Source organism: Carcharhinus amblyrhynchos, chromosome 19 (assembly GCF_965287045.1).
Source record: "Carcharhinus amblyrhynchos chromosome 19, sCarAmb.v2.hapA, whole genome shotgun sequence".
Taxonomy (NCBI): domain Eukaryota; kingdom Metazoa; phylum Chordata; class Chondrichthyes; order Carcharhiniformes; family Carcharhinidae; genus Carcharhinus; species Carcharhinus amblyrhynchos.
Window position 1 is genome coordinate 7,857,255 of NC_137342.1, and position 21,562 is coordinate 7,878,816.

A 21,562-nucleotide genomic window follows, 5' to 3' on the forward strand; every position below is an offset into this window, starting at 1 on the left:
GCATCCCTGGACACTAAAGGGCAAGTTAGCACGGCCAATGGAGCTCCTGGAGGAATCTCACGCAGACACGGGGAGAACATGCAAACTTCACACAGACAATGACCCAAGCCGGGAATCGAACTCACGTGCTTCGAGATGTGAGGCAGCAGTGCTAACCATTGTGCCACCGTACCGCCCACATGGTGGTACAATAAACCAAATACTGCAGAGAGTAGAAAAATAAAAATATAAAGATGACACACAAATTCATGAAGCGTTCCATATTTTTAAGTGTCTGCAACGTGCTGCCAGGGGTGGTGGGAGAGGCAGATACGATGGGGCATTTAAGGGGCTTTTAGATAAGCACATGAGTATGCAAGAAATAGACAGGTATGGATCAAGGACAGGCAGGAGGGATTAGTTAAATTGGCTTAATGTTCAGCACAACATAATGGGGCAAAGGGCCTGTTCCTGTGCTGCCCTGTTTGGGCGGCATGGTAGCACAGTGGGTTAGCACTGCTGCTTCACAGCTCCAGGGTCCTGGGGCCGATTCCCGGCACGGGTCACTGTCTGTGTGGAGTTTCCACATTCTCCTCGTGTCTGCGTGGGTTTCCTCCGGGTGCTCCGGTTTCCTCCCACAGTCCAAAGATGTGTGGGTTAGGTTGATTGGCCATGCCAAGAAATTGCCCCTTAGTGTCCAGGGATGCGTAGGTTAGAGGGATTAGTGGGTATAATATGCAGAGATATGGGGGGTAGGGCCTGGATGGGATTGTGTTTGGTGCAGACTCGATGGGCCGAAGGGCCTCTTTCTGCACTGTAGGGTTTCTATGATTCCACTGTTCTGTGGAGAAGATTTTAGAAATACTTAGGCTCCATCAGCAAAGAGAAAATACTGTAAGTGTAATTTTGTGTTGATTCTAAAATCCTTTGAGCAAGAGGAATTTGCAATCCAAAAGCAGAGGGGGAGAAGTTAGCAATGCTAAAATTTAAAAGACAGGCACTTTGAAAGCAGAACCCTAACACTGAACCGTCTCATTACAGTACACACAAAGGAAGCAGGGAGATAAAATATAGCTCTCACTACATCTGTGTCACAAGTAAATCCGGGGAGGATCTCTCTCTCTTTCTGTGTCAAGAATCTGCCTAAATTAGACTGTGCAAACTAAAGCTGCGAGTTGTCAGTGATAGACGTTGCTGCAATGAACAACTCGTTCAGATTCACACAGTTCAATGCGTGTTATCTGTTGCTCTACTTGTAAAGAAGAGTTTTTTTTTAAGCATCCGGTCGGGCGTGGGCACACATGTTTTGCTAAAACAAGCGGACGGGGTGGGGGGGAAATAATCTCTCGACTGTGACTTTCACATAAGTTAGACTGAACACACAAGTAACAAGAGTTGGCATTAATTTTGCAACAAGTCCCACTCGATCAGGGGGAGGTGGGCACACTCAGCAACACTGTGTCGGGTGAGGTTCTTGGTCCTTCCTTCAAGCCAATGTGACGATCCCCGGCCAGTCACATGGAACTGAAAAGCTGCCAAAAGTTGATTCTCTGTAGCTAGAAACACAATAGACAGAGAGCCAGTAGAGAGGAGGAGCAGCAGCAGTGGAGATTGGAGATCCCCGGTACGTGTCTGTACTCAAATGTTGCAACTTCGTTCCCACTCTGACCTTTTCAAAAAGTGAACTCTTGGGTTTTAGAAGTAAAATTGGCAGCATTTGTGCTGATTACTTCGATTTTACTTCCCCCCCCCCCCCCGTCGCTTTAGAGTAACTACTGTGTGTAAAGAAACAAACAAAACGAGTTCGCCCTGCTAACGTGGCAGCATTGGCACTATTTCCGTCCCCCCCCCCCCCCCCCATGTCTTAAAACAACACGGTCTTCAGTGGGAATTTTTATTCTGCCGCGGGGGGGGTGGGTGGGGATTTGGGAATTGTAGGCTTTAAAGTTTGCGGGTAATCTGAAATTTGCAACGGGAGGTAAAGGAACTTGGAATAGAGGCGCGTGTGTTGGAGGATGGGGGGTGCTAGTTGCTGCTAATATTTGTGTATTTAGTGGGAGGGGGGGCATAGCTGTTGCTAATATTTGTGTATTTAGTGAAGGGGGTAAATTGATGCTGTTATCTGTGTATTTAGTGTGGGGGGGGGGTTAGTTGGTGCTATTACTTGTATATTTAGTGGGGGTTAGTTGGTGCTATTGTGTATTTAGTGGGGGGGTAAATATTGCTGTTATTTGTATATTTAGTGGGTGGTAAATTGGTGCTATTATTGGTATATTTAGTTGGGGAGGGTAAATTGATGCAGTTTGTATATTTAGCGGGGAGGGTAAATTGGTGCTATTATTGGTATATTTAGTTGGGGAGGGTAAATTGATGCAGTTGTTCGTATATTTAGCGGGGAGGGTAAATTGGTGCTGCTATTGGTGTATTTAGTCGGGGTTTAGTTGGTACTTTTGTTTTTATATTGGGGGTAAATCCATGCTATTATGGTGTATTTAGTGGGGGGGGGGGGTTAGTTGGTACTATTATTTTTGTACTGGGGTAAATCAGTGCTATTATTGGTGTACTTAGTGGGGGTTAGTTGGTACTATTATTTTTGTATTGGGGGTAAATCCATGCTATTATGGTGTATTTAGTGGGGGGGGGGGGGACAAATTGTTGCTGTTATTTGGTGGATGCTTGATTTTGTTCAGGAGAGCAGTGGCGCTCCGACTATTTCCAGTGCTCAGTCCTGACCTTGAATGGAGAGGACAAGGAGAAACTGGGTCAGTTACGGACGGGTTGTAACGAGTAAATAAGCCATTGAGAAAGAGGGAAAACATGTCGAGGCCGTATCTGAGTTGAAGGCCATTAAAAGCAGGTTTAGTCGTTTTGTGTTCTTTTTAACTTGCAGGTTATCACTTATTTCCATCATCGCCTCAGGTTTGGCAGCAAATCCCGATTTGAAATGTGCACTGTCTTCCACTTTGTCTCTGTGCCATTTTGTGCTTGCCTGTATCACGGGCACGTGTGCAAAATGGGGGCTTCCTGAGATATTGAAAAGTCTTCAACTTTTTACAAAAAGTACTTCAGCCTGACATGAGAAGTTTAAGATTGCTCTCTCTTGGGAAGGTCGCATTGTAATTGTTGGCACGGTTCCAACCTGGAAAGCTTGCGCTGAATGTCACCTTGCAGATCCACATGCGGGCTTGCTTTATAAAACGGCGTTTTGAAGCTGTGTTCTCTGCTGCCTATTCATTGTTGTAAACTCTGCACGGTTTTCCTGGCTAAAATCACAATTAATTTATCAGTTTTTACCAAATTGTCAAAATAAATTTATTGGGGGGGGGGAAGAGGACAGTAAGGGACAAACAAAAAGATGCTAGTGTTTGTTTAATTTAAGCATTTAAAGTTTATTTATGAGTGTCATAAGTAGTCTTACTTCAACACTGCAATGAAGTTACTGTTACAAACCCATTTGACAGAAAGATAAAATATAACAATGTTCTTTGGACTGTCCCACCTTACATTTGTATAACGCCTTTGATGTAGCAAATGTCCCTCTGCCTAACTGGGTCAAATGAAACAAATAACAATGCTGACCAGTAGTTAGGATAGGCAGGACATGTTGGCACAGTGATTAGCACTGCAGACTCACAGAGCCAGGGACCCAGGTTCAATTCCTGGCCTTGTGTGGAGTTTACTGTTCTTTCCCTGTCTGCGTGCATTCCTTCCGGGTGCTCTGGTTCCCTCTAAAAGCCGTGCTGGTTAGGTGTGTTGGCCGCGCTAAATTCTCCCTCAGTGTACCCGAACGGGCACCAGAGTGTGGCGACCAGGGGATTTTCACAGTAACTTCATTTGCAGTGTTAATGTAAACCTACTTACGACTAACAAATAAACTTCACCATGCTCCTTAAAAACTAACTAAAGGAGAAGGGAGAGGCAGTGAGGTTTCGGTACAGAATTCCAGAGTTTGGGATCCTGGCAGCAGCCTGCTGGAGCAGAGGGGGTCAGGAATGCACGTGACCAGAATGGCAGGAATATTTTAAAAGTTTTATTTATCAGTGTCATACGTAGGCTTACGTTAACACCGCAATGAAGTTACTGTGAAAATCCCCTAGAATGTAGAAGGTTGTAGGGGTTGAAGGTGATTACAGAGCTGGAGAGGGGGTTGGGTGGGCGAGAGGCATTTGAGCACTGGGATGGGAAGTTTAAAATTGTGGCACTGCTGTTCTGGAATCCAATGTTAAGTTAGTGAGCACAGAATGGAACATTGAGAATTGGGGTAGAGGTAGCAGAGATTTAAGAGGTGGAGGGTGAGCTATGTTAATTCCGGGTCACTGAAAGTCTTTGTTTAAAATTTGCCATCAAAAGCATCCAGGGGCAGAGTGAACAGATCCTGGAGGTGACAAATGTATAAACTGGGTGAGATCTACTTTTGTGTTGGTTCGGGGTACCCAGAAAGAGGCAAATGACATTCGCACAAATTTAGCAACTTAACACTGCACGTGTTTTTTGACTTGAGAAGGAGTTGTATTTAACTTGGTGGCGGTCTTTGTCCTGGGTTGAAATAATGAGACTGTCTTTCCCACAAGGTCATTCGGGCCAACTTGCCATGCCAGGAATGAGCAAACAGCCACTGTTTGTGTTAAAAGCATTGAATGCATACAGTGCCTAACTCCGTGCTTGCAAAATACATCCACTTCTAAAAGTTGTTTGAGAAACAGATCTGTCGGAAGAGATTGGCAGTTCACCTCGTGGGCTGGCGTTCATTTTCAGATCAGGCTGGTAAGATATGGTCTGCCTTGTGATCTGGCGGGAGGCTGCGGTGTGTGTGCGTGTAAAAAGATCAGGCATTCTCAGTGTCTTTCCTAAGGAAGCCTGGGCCTACAACACACGCACACAGCCCTCGGGGCAATTGGTCTGGTGAATGCAGCACGAGGTGCTGCCGGTTGAATGATTTCAAAGCTGGGCTAGAGTAGATAATGACTTAAAAGTTGCTTTGGATTAACTTGCAACATTGTGAAAAGGCTGGCCTGATATTACACAGCATTACCAGGCAGATTGAAAGTTAAAAGCTTATTTATTAGTGTCACAAGTTGGCTTACATTGCCACTGAATTGCTACTGTGAAAATCTCCTAGTCGCCACGCTCTGGCGCCTGTTCGGGTACACTGAGGGTGAATTTAGCATGGCCAGTGTGGACTGTGGGTGAGACCGGAGCACCTGAAGGAAACTCGCGCAGACACTGGGAGAACCTTTCTCTTCTCAACACTTCCCTTGTTCTTTGTTTGTTCTCCCCCCTCGCAATGGGCAGCATGGTGGCACAGTGGTTAGCACTGCTGCCTCACTGCGTCAGGGTCCCGAGTTTGATTCCTGGCTTGGCTCACTGTCTGTGTGGAGTTTGCACATTCTCCCCATGTCTGTGTGGGTTTCCTCCGGGTTCTCCGTTTTCCTTCCACACTCCAAAGATGTGTGGGTTAGGTTGATTGGCCGTGCTAACTTGACCCTAGTGTCAGGGCGATTAGCAGGGTAAATATGTGGATTAAGGGGAATAGGGCCTGGGTGGGATTGAGGTCGGTGCAGACTCGATGGGCCAAATGGTCTCCTTCTGCACTGTAGGGATTCTATGAATGTGCAGACTTCGCACAGATGGTGACCCAAGCTGGGAATCGAACCTGGGTCCCTGGCACTGTGAGGCAGCAATGCTAACCACTGTGCCACCCTATGAACCTATATTGTGCTCACAGAATATCACATGCAAAACCACATTTTAACCTTGGGATGGAGCAACATTTTATTTTACCCCACATGGACGGCACAGTAGCACAGTGGTTAACACTGCTGCTTCACAGCTCTAGGGTCCTGGGTTCGATTCCTGGCTCGGGTCACTGTCTGTGTGGAGGTTGCACATTCTCCTCGTGTCTGTGTGGGTTTCCTCCGGGTGCTCTGATTTCCTCCCACTGTCCAAAGATGTGCGGGTTAGGTTGATTGGCCATGCTAAGAAATTGCCCCTTAGTGTCCAGGGATGTGTAGGTTAGAGGCATTAGTGGGTATAATATGTAGGGATATGGGGGGTAGGATTGTGTTCAGTGCAGACTCGGAGGGCCTCTTTCTGCACTGTAGGATTCTATGATCTGCTATTGCATTTTTGCAGTTCTATCTGAGGAGATAAACAAAGAATTCTATCTCCGTAGCACCTCCCATCGCTTCTGGGTGATTCTAAATGTTGTACAGCTTTTTTTAAAGTGGAATGTAACTTTGCTACCCCTGCCCCTCACTGGAGGAATGTTTAAAACTAACATTGGCTGCCTGAAATGGGAGGAAGTTCCTTCTCTGGATTCCACCCTCGCTGAGTCGAATTTACAAAATTCAGTGCGTTATAATGGAATGAGTTTCAGCCAATTTAACCTATGGCTTCGGCTCTATTGCAAACCTGCTTTTGTACCACAACGAGTTCTTTACAGTTGTGCTGCAGGCTGTTTTCCAGCAGATGAACTATCCACGTGACACGTTCTTGTTTAAGCAGAAGTATTTCTTCCTAAGCCTGGCTGGGACTAGCAGCAAAACGAGTGGGGCAATTTGTTCAAACCTGCTGAAGGGCTGTGGCCATTTTCTTCGCTATTTTAAAAATATTTTGGCATGAGATTTGTTTCCATTGTCTCAATAAACCGTTCTTTTTTTCTATTATTTAGTAAGACAACATGGCAACTGTAATGCAGCAACTTATCACGCCGGTCTCTCAACAGAAGTCTGATGCTTCAAGGAATAAGGTTACCGTTGTAGGTGTGGGCCAGGTTGGGATGGCCTGTGCCGTTAGCATTCTCTTGAGGGTAAGTTGTGCCCCTCTTTGTCTTTTAACGTGGTTTCTATACTGGCACAATTGAATTTTACAGGGTTGAACTGAGGCATGCTGTAACATCTGAACCGGAGAAATCAGCAGTGCAAACTGGCTATAAATTTTAACTAACTTGATCCCAACATAGATGCTTACTAAAACAAAAGAAATCTGAATCCAAGACAGAACATGCTGGAAAATCTCAGCAGGTCATAGAATCATAGAACCCTACAGTGCAGAAAGAGGCCATTCAGCCCATCGAGTCTGCACCGAACACAATTCCATCCAGGCCCTACCCCCAAAATCCCTACATATTATACCCACTAATCCCTGTAACCTACACTTCCCTGGACACTAAGGGGCAATTTCTTAGCATGGCCAATCAACCTAACCCGCACATCTTTGGACTGTGGGAGGAAACCGGAGCACCCGGAGGAAACCCACGCAGACACAAGGAGAATGTGCAAGCTCCACACAGACAGTGACCCGAGCCAGGAATCGAACCCAGGTCCCTGGAGCTGTGAAGCAGCAGTGCTAACCCACTGTGCTGCAGTGCCGCCCTGACGAGGTCTGACTGCCTCCGTGGAGAGAGAATAGAACCGACCTTTCAAGTCTGGATGACTTTGCGTCAGAGCTTCTAGAAATTTTAATTCACTGTTTACCAAGGTGTAGGATCATACTGAACAGGAGGAGGCCATTAGGGGAGGCAGCTGCTTAGTGGTTTTGTCACTGGACTCGCAATCCTGAGCAAGACCTGGGGACCCAGGTTCAAATCCCACTACGGCAATAAAAGGCTGATGATCGTGAAAGGACTGTTGTAAATATAAAATCTGGGTTCACTAATATTCACTAAATTATCATCTTCACTCAGTCTAGGTTTGACTCCAAATTCATGGCAATGTGGTTGACTCTCAAATGCCCTCTGAAGTGGACCACTACTTCCTTTCAAGCAGAGCACAGGTCTTAACAGTACATTGCATTTAAATGAAATAATCTAATCTCCACCGCTCTCAATATACGATCCTTCTGGTCATTCTTTCACCTGTCCGTGGAACCAGTTCCTCCTCCTTCTTGCAAGGCCCCTCATAATTTTGCCTCTAATCACTCCTTTGCCTTCCCTACTCTAAGGAGAACAAGCTCAATTCCTCTAAACCCTCCACGTAACGTTGGTCATTCAATAATTTCACTCCCAGAATTTAGAAGTTTATTTATTAGTCGCAAGTAAGGCTTACATTAACACTGCAATGAAGTTACTATGAAATTCCCCTCGTCGCCACAGTCCAGCGCCTTTTCGGGTGAATACGACCTAACCAGCACGTCTTTCAGACTGTAGGAGGAAACCGGAGCACCCAGAAGAAGCCCATGCAGACATGTGGAGACTGTGCGGATTCCACACAGACAGTGACCCAAGCTGGGTCCCTGGCGCAGTGAAGCAGCAATGCTAACCGCTGTGCTATTGTTACGACGCAGAAGGAGGCTATTTGACCCATTGTGCCTGCACTGGCTCTCCATTATGACTTGGTGACATTCCCCTGCCTTTCCCCTGTAACCCTGCACCTTGTTTCTCTTCAGATAATTATCTAAAGTGACCTTTAATGCCTCACCAAACCTGCTTTCATCACACTTCCAGGCACTGTATTCCAGATCCAAACCATTCATTGTGTGAAGAAGTTTTTATATATTCCTTTCTGTTTTTGATCCTTTTACGAGTGGGAAAGGTTTCTCCAGATTCCTGTCCAGCTCCCTCGTGACTTTGAACACCTCAATTAAATTTTCTGTTAGCCTAATGCTCTCTGGTCCTGACCTCTCCAATCTATTCTCATAACTCAAGTTTCTCCTCCCTGGAACCTTTCTTGTAAACCTCTTCTGCACTCTCCGGATCAAAGTACCTTAACCGGAGGGAGCCAGTGACCTAATACTAATGTCACGAGAGTAACAATCCGGAAGAGCAGTTTAATACTTGGGGACATGGGCTTGAATCCCACACTGGCAGCTGGAGGAATTTGAATTCAGTTAATAAAGTCTGCAAACTGAAAGCTGGTCACGGTAATTGTCACCATGAGAGTCTTACTGATTTGTCACTTAGCAAAGAAATCCGCTGTCCTTATGTGGTCTGGCCTACATGTGTCAAATCTACAATAATGTGGTTGACTCTCTGCCTTCTGAAATGGTCTAGCATCACTCAGTTCAAGGGTAGTTAGGGATAGATGATAGTTACTGGTCTCGCCAGCAATGTCCACGAAAATGGCCCATGAAAGAATAAATTTGGCATGGTTGTCGCCAATCAGTTAATGCCTCCTAGAAAACTATAGTCTGGTATAAGCTATCATTATAGAATTCGTACAGCACAGAAAGAGGCCATTCAGCACCAACTCTCCAAAATAGCATCATACCCAGTCCCTCCCCTCTGCCTTAACCCCGTGCATTTACCATATCTAATCCAGCTCACCTATAAATCTTTGGACACTAAGGGGCAATTTAGCATGGCCAGTCCACCTAACCTGCACGTCTTTGGAGTGTGGGAGGAAACCGGAGCACCTGGAGGAAACCCACGCAGACATGGGGAGAAAGTGCAAACTACACACGGTCACCCAAGGCTGGAATCGAACCTTGGTCCCTGGTGCTGTATTTGCTACGGTGCTATCCGTAAGCCTGTCTCTCATTGTAATTCTTTGAAAGTTTGTTTTAAGTGGCATGACTAAACGTAACCCAGTTAGGTTGTAAAGAAAAGATGGCATCCTAACAAAACCCCACGGTTTTTCTCAGGAACTCACCGATGAGCTTGCCTTGGTTGATGTTCTGGAAGACAAACTGAAGGGAGAAATGATGGATCTTCTTCATGGCAGCCTGTTCCTCAAAACTCCAAAGATTTTGGCTGATAAAGGTAATTTGGTATCATAAGAATGGCAAGAACTATTTAGCTTTCCCTGTTCAAAAATGCGGGTAAAGTGTTTTAAAGTCAAGTTGGTCAAGTGGGAGAATTGTAACCTGCCTGTTGTATTTGTTGACCCTTCCTTGCTCTTGTAATTTAACCTTATTTTCCATTTGTGCAGATTATGCAATAACTGCTAATTCTCGGGTGGTGGTTGTGACCGCTGGCGCTCGCCAGCAAGAGGGCGAGAGCCGTCTCAATTTGGTCCAGAGGAATGTGAACATCTTCAAATTCATCATCCCTCAGATTGTAAAACACAGCCCCGACTGCACAATCATCGTGGTTTCCAATCCAGGTAATGTCAGAATGTTTAGTGACACGTTTATTTCCAAGTCCGAAAGCTATGACATTCGGCATAAGCAACAACCAGTGTAATACACCACCCACAACACCATGAACTGTTATTTTGCAAAGTAATCTTTGATCATAGAATCCCTACAGTGCAGAAGGAAGCCATTTGGCCCATTGAGCTTGTACCAACAACAGTCCCATTGAGGTTCTGAGCCGTAACCCTACACATTTACCCTGCTAATCCTCCTGACACCTATGGACAGTTTATATGGCTAGTCCACCAAACCCACACATTTTTAGACAGTGGGAGAAAACCTGAGCACCCGGAGAGAAACCAAGCAGATGCGGGGGAAATATGCAAACACCACACAGACAGTGACCCAAGGCTGGAATTGAACCCATGTTCCTGGCACTAAGGCAGCAGAGCTAACCGCAGTGCCAACATGCCACCCAATAGTGGCACATTATTGAATGCCTTTTGCAAAAAATAAATACATTACATCTACTGGTACCCCTTTATCCACCCTGCTGCTTACATCCTCAGAGAGCTCTAATGCATCTATCAAACTAGTCTTCCGTTTCACGAAACCAGGTTGACTTTGTCTGATTGTGTTTTGATTTTCTGAATGTGTTGCTATTACTGAAGACATGTTGCTGAAGTTTTTCATCTCATCAGGACGAAAACAAGAATACCAAATTTCAAATGATCACAGCAACTTGCACTACAGGAGGAAAGGGTGTTGGTTGAAACCTTGCATCTTTTTTGAAATACCCTGGGAGTTGGGAAGCCAAAAGTTCCCATTGAATTCTAATATCTCAGAATCAACTTGCCAGCCAATCCATATCTCTTTCACCTGTTGTATAAATTGTTGTTTGTTTGAACTTTGGCATTCTTGCATTGACCTGATGAGTACAAGATGAAAAACTTCAGCAACATGTCTCTTTTTTCAGTCATAAGGAAGTTCTGCATTACCAAGTAACTGTCCTGTTACTACCTCCTTAATAATAATACTCTAGCATTTTCCCAAAAGATGTGTTAAACAAACTGGCCTATAGTTTTTTGCTTTTTGGTTCCCTTCTTTCTCGGACAAGGGTGTTTCATTTGCAGATTCCCAATTCATTGGGAGCTTTCCAGAATTTAGGGAATTTTGGAAGATTGCAACCATATGTTTAAGAAGAATGGAGCCTAGATTTTCCCCTTTAGCACACTGGGGAGGACTGGGGGGGTGAGGAGATATTTCTGTGCCTTCTTTGTCTACTTGTTGTTTTAAACACACAGAGATGGCCCAAAAATGTTACAACTGCACTTCAAAAACATTTCATTGGCTGCAAAGCAATAGGAGGCATTCTGTGGTTGTGAAAAATGCAATATCAATCCATCCCAGTCTTCATTTCTTTCAGAGATGGAGTTAATATAATTTAGTTAAGCCCATTTGTGACTGAATTACTTTATTGAATTATGTTGCAGCTGCTGTAATTGTGATCAGTTTGAACTGCAAAGTGTTTTCTGCTTGTGTTCTAGTTGACATCCTGACTTATCTAACTTGGAAAATCAGCGGCTTCCCAAAGAACCGTGTGATTGGCAGCGGCTGTAATTTAGACTCTGCCAGATTCCGTTACCTAATGGCTGAAAAGCTCGGCCTCCACCCGTCTAGCTGCCATGGCTGGGTGCTCGGTGAACATGGAGATTCCAGTGGTAAGGCAAGAATGGTTAAATCCTGTGGTCCAGCGTTGATATACGCGACCGAAACCAAGCCCCTTTATACTTGTATCACATGGGGTCGATTTTAACCCCATCGTCACAGGTGATGGGGCAGTGACAGCCTGTCTCCTGTTTGTAACTCTGAACCTTTCCAGCTGCGGAGTCCCCATCCCTATTCCCCATTTCATTCTATCCAATCTATCCTCAAAACTCAACTTTCTCACTCCGGAACCATTTTTCTAGACCCGTTCTGCGTTTGATTTGATTTATTATTGTCACATGCATTAATATACGGTGAAAAGTATTGTTTCTTGCGCGCTATACAGACAAAGCACGCTGTTCGTAGAGAAGGAAATGAGAATGCAGAATGTAGTGTTACAGTCATAGCTAGGGTGTAGAGAAAGATCAACATAATGCGACGTAGGTCCATTCAAAAGTCTGATGGCAGCAAGGAGGAAGCTGTTCTTGAGTCAGTTGTTACGTGACCTCAGGCTTTTGTATCTTTTTCTCTGTGGAAGAGAGAATGTCCGGGGTGTTTGGGGTTCTTAAATATGCTGGCTGCTTTGCTGAGACGGTGGGAAGTGTAGACAGAGTCATTGGATGGGAGGCTGGTGGTCTTGGTCAGAATAGGAGTCATAACAAACTGCAATACAGCCAGAAAGAATGCTTTCGATGGTGCATCTGTAAAAATTGGTGAGAGTCGTAGCTGACATGCCAAATTTCTCTAGTTTTCTGAGAAAGTAGAGGCGTTGGTGGGCTTTCTTTTCGATAGTGTTGGCATGGGGGGGACCAGGACGAGTTGTTGGTGATCTGGATACCTAAAAATCTGAAGCTATTGACCACCCCCATTGATGCAGACAGCGGCACATTCTCCTCTACGCTTCCTGAAGTTGATGACTATCTCCTTCGTTTTGTTGACATTGAGGGAGAGATTGTCGTCTCCGCACCAGTGCATCAGAATCTCTGGATCAAAGTACTATAAATGGAGGGAGCCGCGACCTGATGCTAATGTCATGAGAGTAACAATCCGGAAGAGCAGTTTAATACTTGGGGACACGGGCTTGACTCCCACCCTGGCGGCTGGAGGAATTTGAATTCAGTTAATAAAATCTGCAAAGTAAAAGCTGGTCACAGTAATTGTCACCATGAGAGTCTTACTGATTTGCCACTTAGCAAAGAAATCTGCTGTCTCTATCTGGTCTGGCCTACATATGTCAAATATACAATAATGTGGTTGACTCTTAACTGTCTTCTGAAATGGTCTAGCACCACTCAGTTCAGGGACAGTTAGGGATAGGTGGCAGTTGATGGCCTTGCCAGCAATGTCCACAGCCCATGAAAGAATAAACTTGGGAGGAATAAAATTGTCACCGATTAGTAAAAGCCTCCTGGAAAACTATTTGCTGATATAAGCTATCATGATCATAGAATTCCTACAGGGCAGAAAGAGGCCATTCAGCCCACCTTTTCTGGACCAACTTTCCCAAAGAGCATCCCACCCAGGCCCTTCCTCCTGCCTTATCCCCATAACCCCATACATTTACCATGTCAAATGCACCCAACTGATAAATCTTTGGACACTAAGAGGCAATTTTGCATGGCCGGTCTGTTTGTAACTGTGAACCCTTCCCAGCTGAGGACTTCCCCACCCTATCCTCCAGGTTATTCTAACTGGAGAGAACCCCTCTTCCCCATGATGTTTACTTGCATCCTTTTGGTACCATAAAACAACCCCATCTACCTGAACTTCCCAGACTTTAACATTTAAGCCAGCAAGGTGCATTTTGCACGCTACTCATCCTGTCCACCCAAACCCGCTTCATGTTAAGATTGGCTGTGTGGCAATTAATTTTGTGTCATTTAGTCTGGTTGTAAGTTTAACTTTTAAGGAGCTAATAGGTGAATCTGTCATTGCTGTAAAATAGTTAGTGTGTTGGCCAAAAGCAGAAACGGTAGATGTTGAGAGTATGAAATAGAAACAGAAAATGCTGGAGATACTCAGCAGGTCTGGCGGACTCTGTGGAGAGGAGAAACCAAGTTAATGGGTGAGATTTTCCTGTCCTACCCGCCCAGGCCTGGAAATTCCTGCCTGAAGTCAACAGGCCTTTCAATTATCTGTCGTGCCCACAACAATTCCCATAGTAGATGGGACTGGAAAATGTACCCCTACCCTTTCATCAGACAGCTTTGCTTAGTTTAAGACGGAAGTTTGTTGATTAGTTCCTTATTGTTAACTGCTTGTCGTTATTTGCTATGTTTGATATACAAGCTATCATTTGCATGAAAATATTAAATAGGTAATATAATTAATAAAAGGGAATTGCTCTGTTGGATGTGCTGTGTACATTGTACTCTATGGTTCTAACATATGGCACAAGGCTATCTGCCAGGTGCTGCAGTTCAGTGACAAGTTTGTCAGAAGATCAGTGGAGCAACATTGCATGAGCTGTCTACATTCAGATGCTTTGCATTTCCAGTTGCCGTTTGGAGTGGTGTCAATGTGGCGGGAGTTGGACTACAGCAGCTTAACCCTGACATCGGAACTGCTCAGGACAAGGAGAACTGGAAAGATGTCCATAAAATGGTGGTGGATAGGTACAAAATCAAGTCTTTGTAAAAAATAATCATCAGAGGGCAATGTTGAAAATGTATTGCTTTGGTATCTAAGCCCTGACTTTTAATGAAATTCATGAAGTTTTAACCAGCAACCCAGAAATGAGAGTCAAGATATAGAAGAACATGAGATAGGGACAGGAATAGACCATTTAATAAAATCATAGAATCCTTGCAGTGCAGAAGGAGGCCATTTGGCTCATTGAGCTTGCACCAATCCTCCGACAGAGCATCTTACCCAGGTCCTAGCCCCAGAACTCCGTGTTTTACCCCACTAATCCCCTTAACTTACACACCTTGGGACAAAGGGGCAATCCACCTAACCTGCACATCTTTGGCGTGCGGGAGGAAACTTACACAGATACGGGAAGGACACGCAAATTCCACACACAGTCCCCCAAGGCTGGGAATGGACTCAGGTCCCTGGCACTGAGGCAACGGTGCTAACCACACTGCTGCCCATGGCTGATCTTAGGTTTCAAATCCACTTTCCTGCCTGCTCCCCATACCCTTAATTCCCTAAGAGATCAAAAAGTGGCAGATTTAGAAGATAATATACTTGGGAACCAATATCATTGCAGTAACTCATACTAGCAATTGCTTTGTGAACAGATGTATATGAATCAGTTAAAGGTAACCAGATGACTTGTTCTGGTTACAGATTGGTTCCACATCTAAGCAGGCACAAAATTAAAAATGCAAAATTTTTAATCATGGACTAAAGAGATCTTGTATTTATATCAGCTTTCATATCCCAAAAGTTAGCACAACCAGCTAAATACCGCTGAAGTATAGCTTCTGTTATAATAGTGAATATAAGATTAGGGATAATCCATTCAGCCCTTCAAATCAGATGGATTATGGTTGATCTGTAAATCAGCTTCCCTCGATATGCTTATTGAAGAAAGAGCTAGCAAACTCTCTCCCAGCTCCAATTGTCCACTAGCATCTAAGTTTTTAGGGGAGAGAATTTCAGATTTCTGCTGCTTCTTGCCTGAGGGGGTGCTTCCTGATTTTCCCTTCTGAATTAAAAAAAATAATTTAAGGAACATAGGCATCACTGGCACCCCTAACTGTCCTCTATTTCAGAGAGCTTTTGAGAGTCAGCCAGATTGCTGTGGGCCTGGAATCATATGTAGGCCAGATCAAGTAAGAACGACAGATTTCCTTGCCTAAATAACATTTAGGGGTGGCACAGTGGTTGGCACTGCTGCCCTGCAGTGCCAGGGACCCGGGTTCAATTCCAGCTTTGGGTCACTGCCTATAAGGCCTCCTTCTGCACTGTAGGGATTCTAAAGAACCAGATAGGTTTTTATGACAATTGACAATCGTTTCATGGTCATTATTGGACTTTAATTCCATTTTTTTTAATTGTTTGTTTTATTCCCCTGACGGAATCTGTCATCAAGGTGTTGCTTGGGGCTGTGCTTTGGTGTTGGGGGCATCGTACCCGAGCTCTAACATGTGTTGCCAACTTTAGACTGTTGGCGTATAAAATGATGTTTCTACGCTGATTGACGATAGCTCCAGTAGAAATGTGGAAATTTACATTGCCGAAGGCTCCCATTTATCTCATCACAATATGAATAGTCTAATAAAACCTTGATATCCGTAATAATCCAGCCAGTGTGAATGCTGACAGCTGGATGTAAGACCTTGACACTGACAAGTTTGGAATCTTTAATGTCAATAGATAAATGGAAAGCATTTAAAAGCAGCCACCATGACAAGGATGGTACGCACAATGACTGTTACATATTGAATAATGCTGGAAAGCATCATTAATTCTAGTTTGTACCTTTCATGGAACTTCTGACAGACTTACAATAGTGGCTTTTCTCAGGTATATAAATGGCTGATTTTTAAAAACTCTTGTTCTTTGCTAGTGCATATGAAGTGATTAAGCTGAAGGGATACACCAACTGGGCCATTGGTCTCAGTGTTGCTGAACTGACTGAATCCATTTTGAAGAACCTGAAGCGCATTCACCCAGTCTCCACCATGGTACAGGTATGAAACAAGTCACTCATTTAGTATCTTACCTGGTTTATAGTAACTTGGGCGACTCTCAAGCACTTAATAGTTCATGTTGGGATCTCTCCACACTGACATCTCCATTTATAGCCATTGAATTCTATGGTAGTCTGTTTTAGATTGTATCAAAGATGACTGCTGTGCTGCTTCCACTGTGGTTTTGTTATAATTGAGGGTTTAAGTGACGCTTTTCTTTTATGCAGTCATTCGATAATCCTTGTTCTACGCCTGTTTCTCTGTAATGGGAATAGTTTGCACGATGTACTTTCTCCTGCCGCAATTATGTGGTCTGCTCAAGCAACTAAAGCTCACTAAATTATGTATTTGGGTTTAATCAATTTTGGCAGCGCTCACATTAACTTTTCACTGTTGGTAAACTGATAGCAAGGTGCAGATTAAAAGGGCTGCGTATTTAAAATTAGTCTTGATTAGCTTCAGACTGGATGAACCCACAAAAGCTGTACTATTAATATTGGCCAAACGAGGAAGGAGGGATTGTTGTTCAACCAGAGTTAATGACCCATTAATTCTTCGGAAATGCCACAAAGTTTTGGTTCAACTGAGTTTGGTTAACTTGTACGATGGAAAAAGCATTCATCAAACTGCGCCCCTTCCCCTTGTGTTAATTGTACATTCCCTTCAGTGTATGCCTTGTGATAGTCAAATCATTTAGCCATTAATATCCACTATTCTTGACATCTGATTTGCAATCAATAGAATAATATTTGATACATTGTAGCACCTGTATTTTAAAAAATAATGTATCCTTTAGATGGGGGAAGCGCAACACTGTTGTGAAGATTTTTGACATGACAAGAGTCAAGATATGTGCTTGACTGTAACTGCTCTCAAGTATTCACAGATCTTCACCGAATTTGCTCTGATGCACCTTTCGAAATAGATTCGTATAACATCACGAATATTTTAAAGTCGAGGGATTGGGTCGAATGATATTGCCACGTTTGTTTTCACTCTTGGAATGTGGACAAAACTGGAATTATCGGACTGTAATTTAGCGCTTGTCCAATGGAGGTATCAGTGTGGAGATCTGATATCTGGAATTGAGGCTGCTAATTGTTTTGCCATTAATTCAGGTCAAGTGAATTTATCCGGGAAAGCCTACAGTGCAGAAGGAGGTCATTCGGCCCATCGAGACATTCCACCCAGCTCCTATCCCCGTAACTGTTTGCATACTGCCCGTTTTCATACTGTTAATCCAGTGAGGCAAAATTTTAGGCTTGCTGGACGATGGACGGCTGATTCAATATTATCAGGCTCTGTGCACCACAATATTTCATGCCGCCAACTGGAAGGAATTTTCATCGATCAGAGCAACTGATGTTCCTGATTAGTGCACACTTTAAACATGCCTGCGAGCAGAACTCTGTGCCAGTTCCAGTTGTTTTATTGTGCTGGCACAATAGGGCACTTTATTCAAATGCTTGCAGTGCAGGGGCAGCAAGGTAGCACAGTGGGTTAGCACTGCTGCTTCACAACTCCAGGGACCTGGGTTTGATTCCCGGCTTGGGTCACTGTCTGTGTGGAGTTTGCACATTTTCCTCGTGTCTGCGTGGGTTTCCTCCGGGTGCACCGGTTTCCTCCCACAGTCCAAAGATGTGCGGGTTAGGTTGATTGGCCGTGCTTAAAAAAAAAACTGCACCTGAGATGTGTAGGTTAGAGGGATTAGTGGGTAAAATATGTAGGGATATCGGGGTGAGGCCTGGGTGGGATTGTGGTCGGTGCAGACTCAATGGGCTGAATGGCCTCTTTCTGTGCTGTAGGATTCTATGAGTGTCCTTCTGCCTATCTCCTGTAAATTTTAAAACTTCCAAAAGCGATGTCTTGATGGTAGAAGCCGGTGTGGGATTTCTTTTTAACTGTCCTGTAGCTTTGCTCACCATCTTGGTTGTTGGTTTTCTCTCGCGTGTGGGGCAATATTTGATACCAGGGGCAGAATTTACTCAAAAAAAAATAATTCTAAGGTTCAAATGGGTGAGAAAATGGGAGATTTTCTTGCTTGTATTTCTCAATGGGGCAAATCATAGTAATTTAAGGTACCCTGTGCAATACAGAGGCCGTAATGTAAATCTCACCACTGGTTGGTGGAGTTTCAGCATGCCAATGAGACCAGGTGCTGAGCTTTAGGGGCGCCATTGTGCAGGCATCTCCATCTCCCCGTATACAGTAAACACTGAAAACACAGTATACTAGGAGATCTCTATCTCTACCGAGCACGAGACTGATTTCTCCAGTAGGTTAGAAACAGCAAGACCATGAGAGGTGATAAACCAGGTGCCAACCTGATCTTTCTCGCTGCCCGCCCTAGCTTACCGCCTTGCCACGCTGATCAACTGGCATGATGAGCTGGTTAAGCTCTCACCCCACTTCTGCTAAATGCACAAATTGTATCTCCACTTGGTAAGAGCAATGTATGTATGTATAAATGAGCTTTACGGGAAATGCAAAGTGGTTCTTCCAGTGATTCGTGCAATTTGTTTTTAACCCCACAGGGCATGTATGGCATAGAGAACGAGGTCTTCTTGAGCCTGCCGTGTGTCCTGAGTGCCAATGGTCTGACTGATGTCATTAACCAAAGACTGAAAGACGATGAGGTGGCCCAGCTGAGAAGGAGTGCTGAGACCCTGTGGAATATTCAGAAAGAACTGAAGGATCTGTAATTGGAAGGCCGACTGCAGTTATTCCTTCGGCAAACCTGCAAATCAGCCAGGTTCAGCAAGAAGTATCAACATTCTCTCGTATGTGAATTGTACTGAGATTTTACCAAGTGCAGTCAACAATGTAACTAGGCCAAATTATACGGCTAGTACTTAACGCATGAAATAAAATGTGTACATCTTCCAGTCTGTGAATGCTTCAAAAACATTCTTATCAAAACTGCAGCGTAGAATCCCTACAATATTGGAGGCCATTCATCATATCGAGCCTGCACTAACCACAACCCTACTCAGGCCCATAAGCCCATGTATTTACCTTGCTAATCCCTGTTGACAGTAGGGTCAATTTAGCATGGCCAACCAACCTAACCTGCATCTTAGAGGTGTATAAGATGTTGCGAGGTATTGATCGGATGGATTCTCAGAGGCTTTTTCCCAGGGCTGAAATGGTCGCTACGAGAGGACACAGGTTTAAGGTGATGGGGAGCAGGTACAGAGGAGATGTCAGGGGTAAGTTTTTCACTCTGAGGGTGGTGGGTGAGTGGAATCGGCTGCTGTCAGTGGTGGTGGAGGCAAATTTGATAGGGTCTTTTAAGAGACTTCTGGATGAGTACATGGGACTTAATAAGATTGAGGGTTATAGGTAAGCCTAGTAGGTAGAGATATGATCAGCGCAACTTGTGGGCCGAAGGGCCTGTTTGTGCTGTAGGTTTTCTATGTTCTATGTTTTTTTTTGTCTTTGGATTGTGGGAGGAAACCCAGGCAGACATGGGGAGAATGTGCAGACTTCACACACAGTCACCCGGGTTCCTGGAGCTCTGAGGCAGCAGTGCTAACCACTGTGCCACCATGCCACAGATTCTCTTTCCCTTAATGCACGAAGGTTCATATTCCTTTCACACAAATGAGTGGCCCATCTACTTTGTCATCCAATAGAAGGTTGGGGTGTGGAATAGACTGCCTGCTGTGATAGTGGAGTCGGACACTTCAGGAACTTTCAAGCGGTTATTGGATAGGCACATGGAGCACACCAGAATGATAGGGAGTGGGGATAGCTTGATTTTGCGTTTGGACTTGGCTCGGCACAACATTGAGGGCCGAAGGGCCTGTACCGTTCAAGGTTTTATGTTTCTATATACATTTCTCATTCCTAATTCAATCACAATGTGGAAACCACCTGTTAAAAGACTCCAGAGTTGTGCCTTCTTCCCCAGCAGCACTTGTGGATGTGTTTTTTGGCCTGGTTTAGTTTATTCTGTTGTCAGTCATAGGACAGCACAAGTGGAGGCCATTCAGTCTGATGTGCCTGTGCAGTTTCAAAGAGCAATCCAATTAGGGTGGCACATTGACACAGTGGGTTAGCACTGCCGTCCCACAGCACCAGGAACCAGCCTTGGTATTTGCACATTCTCCCTGTGTCTGCATGGGTTTCCTCTGGGTGCTTTGATTTCCTCCCACAATCAAAGATGTGTGGGTTAAATGGGGTTGACCATTGCTGAATTACTCAGGATATGTAGGTTAGGGGGATTATGGAGTGAAACAGTGCACCATTTTGAAAGTTTCCCTGTTGTACTAAATGTAGCAATTTGCTGAGTTCATTTAGATAACACTCAGTGCTCAGCAGAAAAGTAACTTGCAAGTTAATGTGTAATCTGCTACACCCGTCTGGCCCATTCATATAGTATCTATTCGCAACAACACTGGCAATTTTGTGTTGTGCTATAGCTTGCTTATAAAACCAGCAGGTACAAAACTATAATTTTCCCAAATATCAGCAAAGGCTGATAGTGTGTTGAAGCCACTGATACCAACAACAGTGTTCTCCGCCGTGTAATTTGGAACATAGAGAAAAGAAGGCAAGAGTCCCAAACTATTCATTACTCAGGCATGACCAAGACTGAGATCACAAATGAGATGGAACCTTTTAACTTGTCAACAAATAAGAAATCACATCAAAGGCATATTCTGTTATTATAGTTGAATTAGAAGTATCAATCATTTTTAGATCAATTGACCACCTATGTAGCTGAAGCTGATATAGCTTTTGAGACACTGCCAAGCATTCGTGATAGCTACAGCTGTCACAACAAAAGGTTCTGGTTGCATTTGCCAAAACTGACAGAATGGAATGGTATCCCTTTTCCATTTCAAACCATATTGTCAATGGAAATTAACAGGTGCAGAGATGTTTTGCAATTTTCAGAAGTATGTTTTTTTTAACATATAAAGTTGTCAGTCAATTTAAATCACAGTATAAGATATGATACGGAGGGGACAGGATTCATACATTCTAAGGTACTTTTTTCAATGGAAAAAGTCTAGTAATGCATGTCAGCATTTACACAATGGCAGTCAATGTAAGGATCAACTATTGCAGGACAGATTCCTGTGATCAATCACTGCATTAAGAAGCAATTTATGTTACAATACAGCAAATCATCATGACGTGAAGGTATCAAAAATATTTACTCTTACATAGAATCATTGAACCCTACAGTGCAGAAAGAGGCCATTTGGCCCATC

The 21,562-nt window shown here is 44.1% G+C and overlaps 1 protein-coding gene across 1 annotated transcript; it reads left to right on the forward strand.

Annotated features, from left to right (window-relative positions):
* Window positions 1-1,470: 1,470 nt before the first annotated feature.
* ldhba (lactate dehydrogenase Ba) lies at window positions 1,471-19,228 on the forward strand. The gene is made up of 8 exons (XM_080207209.1): window positions 1,471-1,603; window positions 6,650-6,787; window positions 9,559-9,676; window positions 9,846-10,019; window positions 11,538-11,711; window positions 14,195-14,312; window positions 16,217-16,340; window positions 18,875-19,228. Exons 2-8 carry the CDS (start codon window positions 6,659-6,661, stop codon window positions 19,040-19,042), a joined length of 1,005 nt encoding a protein of 334 aa, XP_080063335.1. The 5' UTR covers window positions 1,471-1,603; window positions 6,650-6,658; the 3' UTR covers window positions 19,043-19,228.
* The last annotated feature ends 2,334 nt before the right edge of the window (window positions 19,229-21,562 follow it).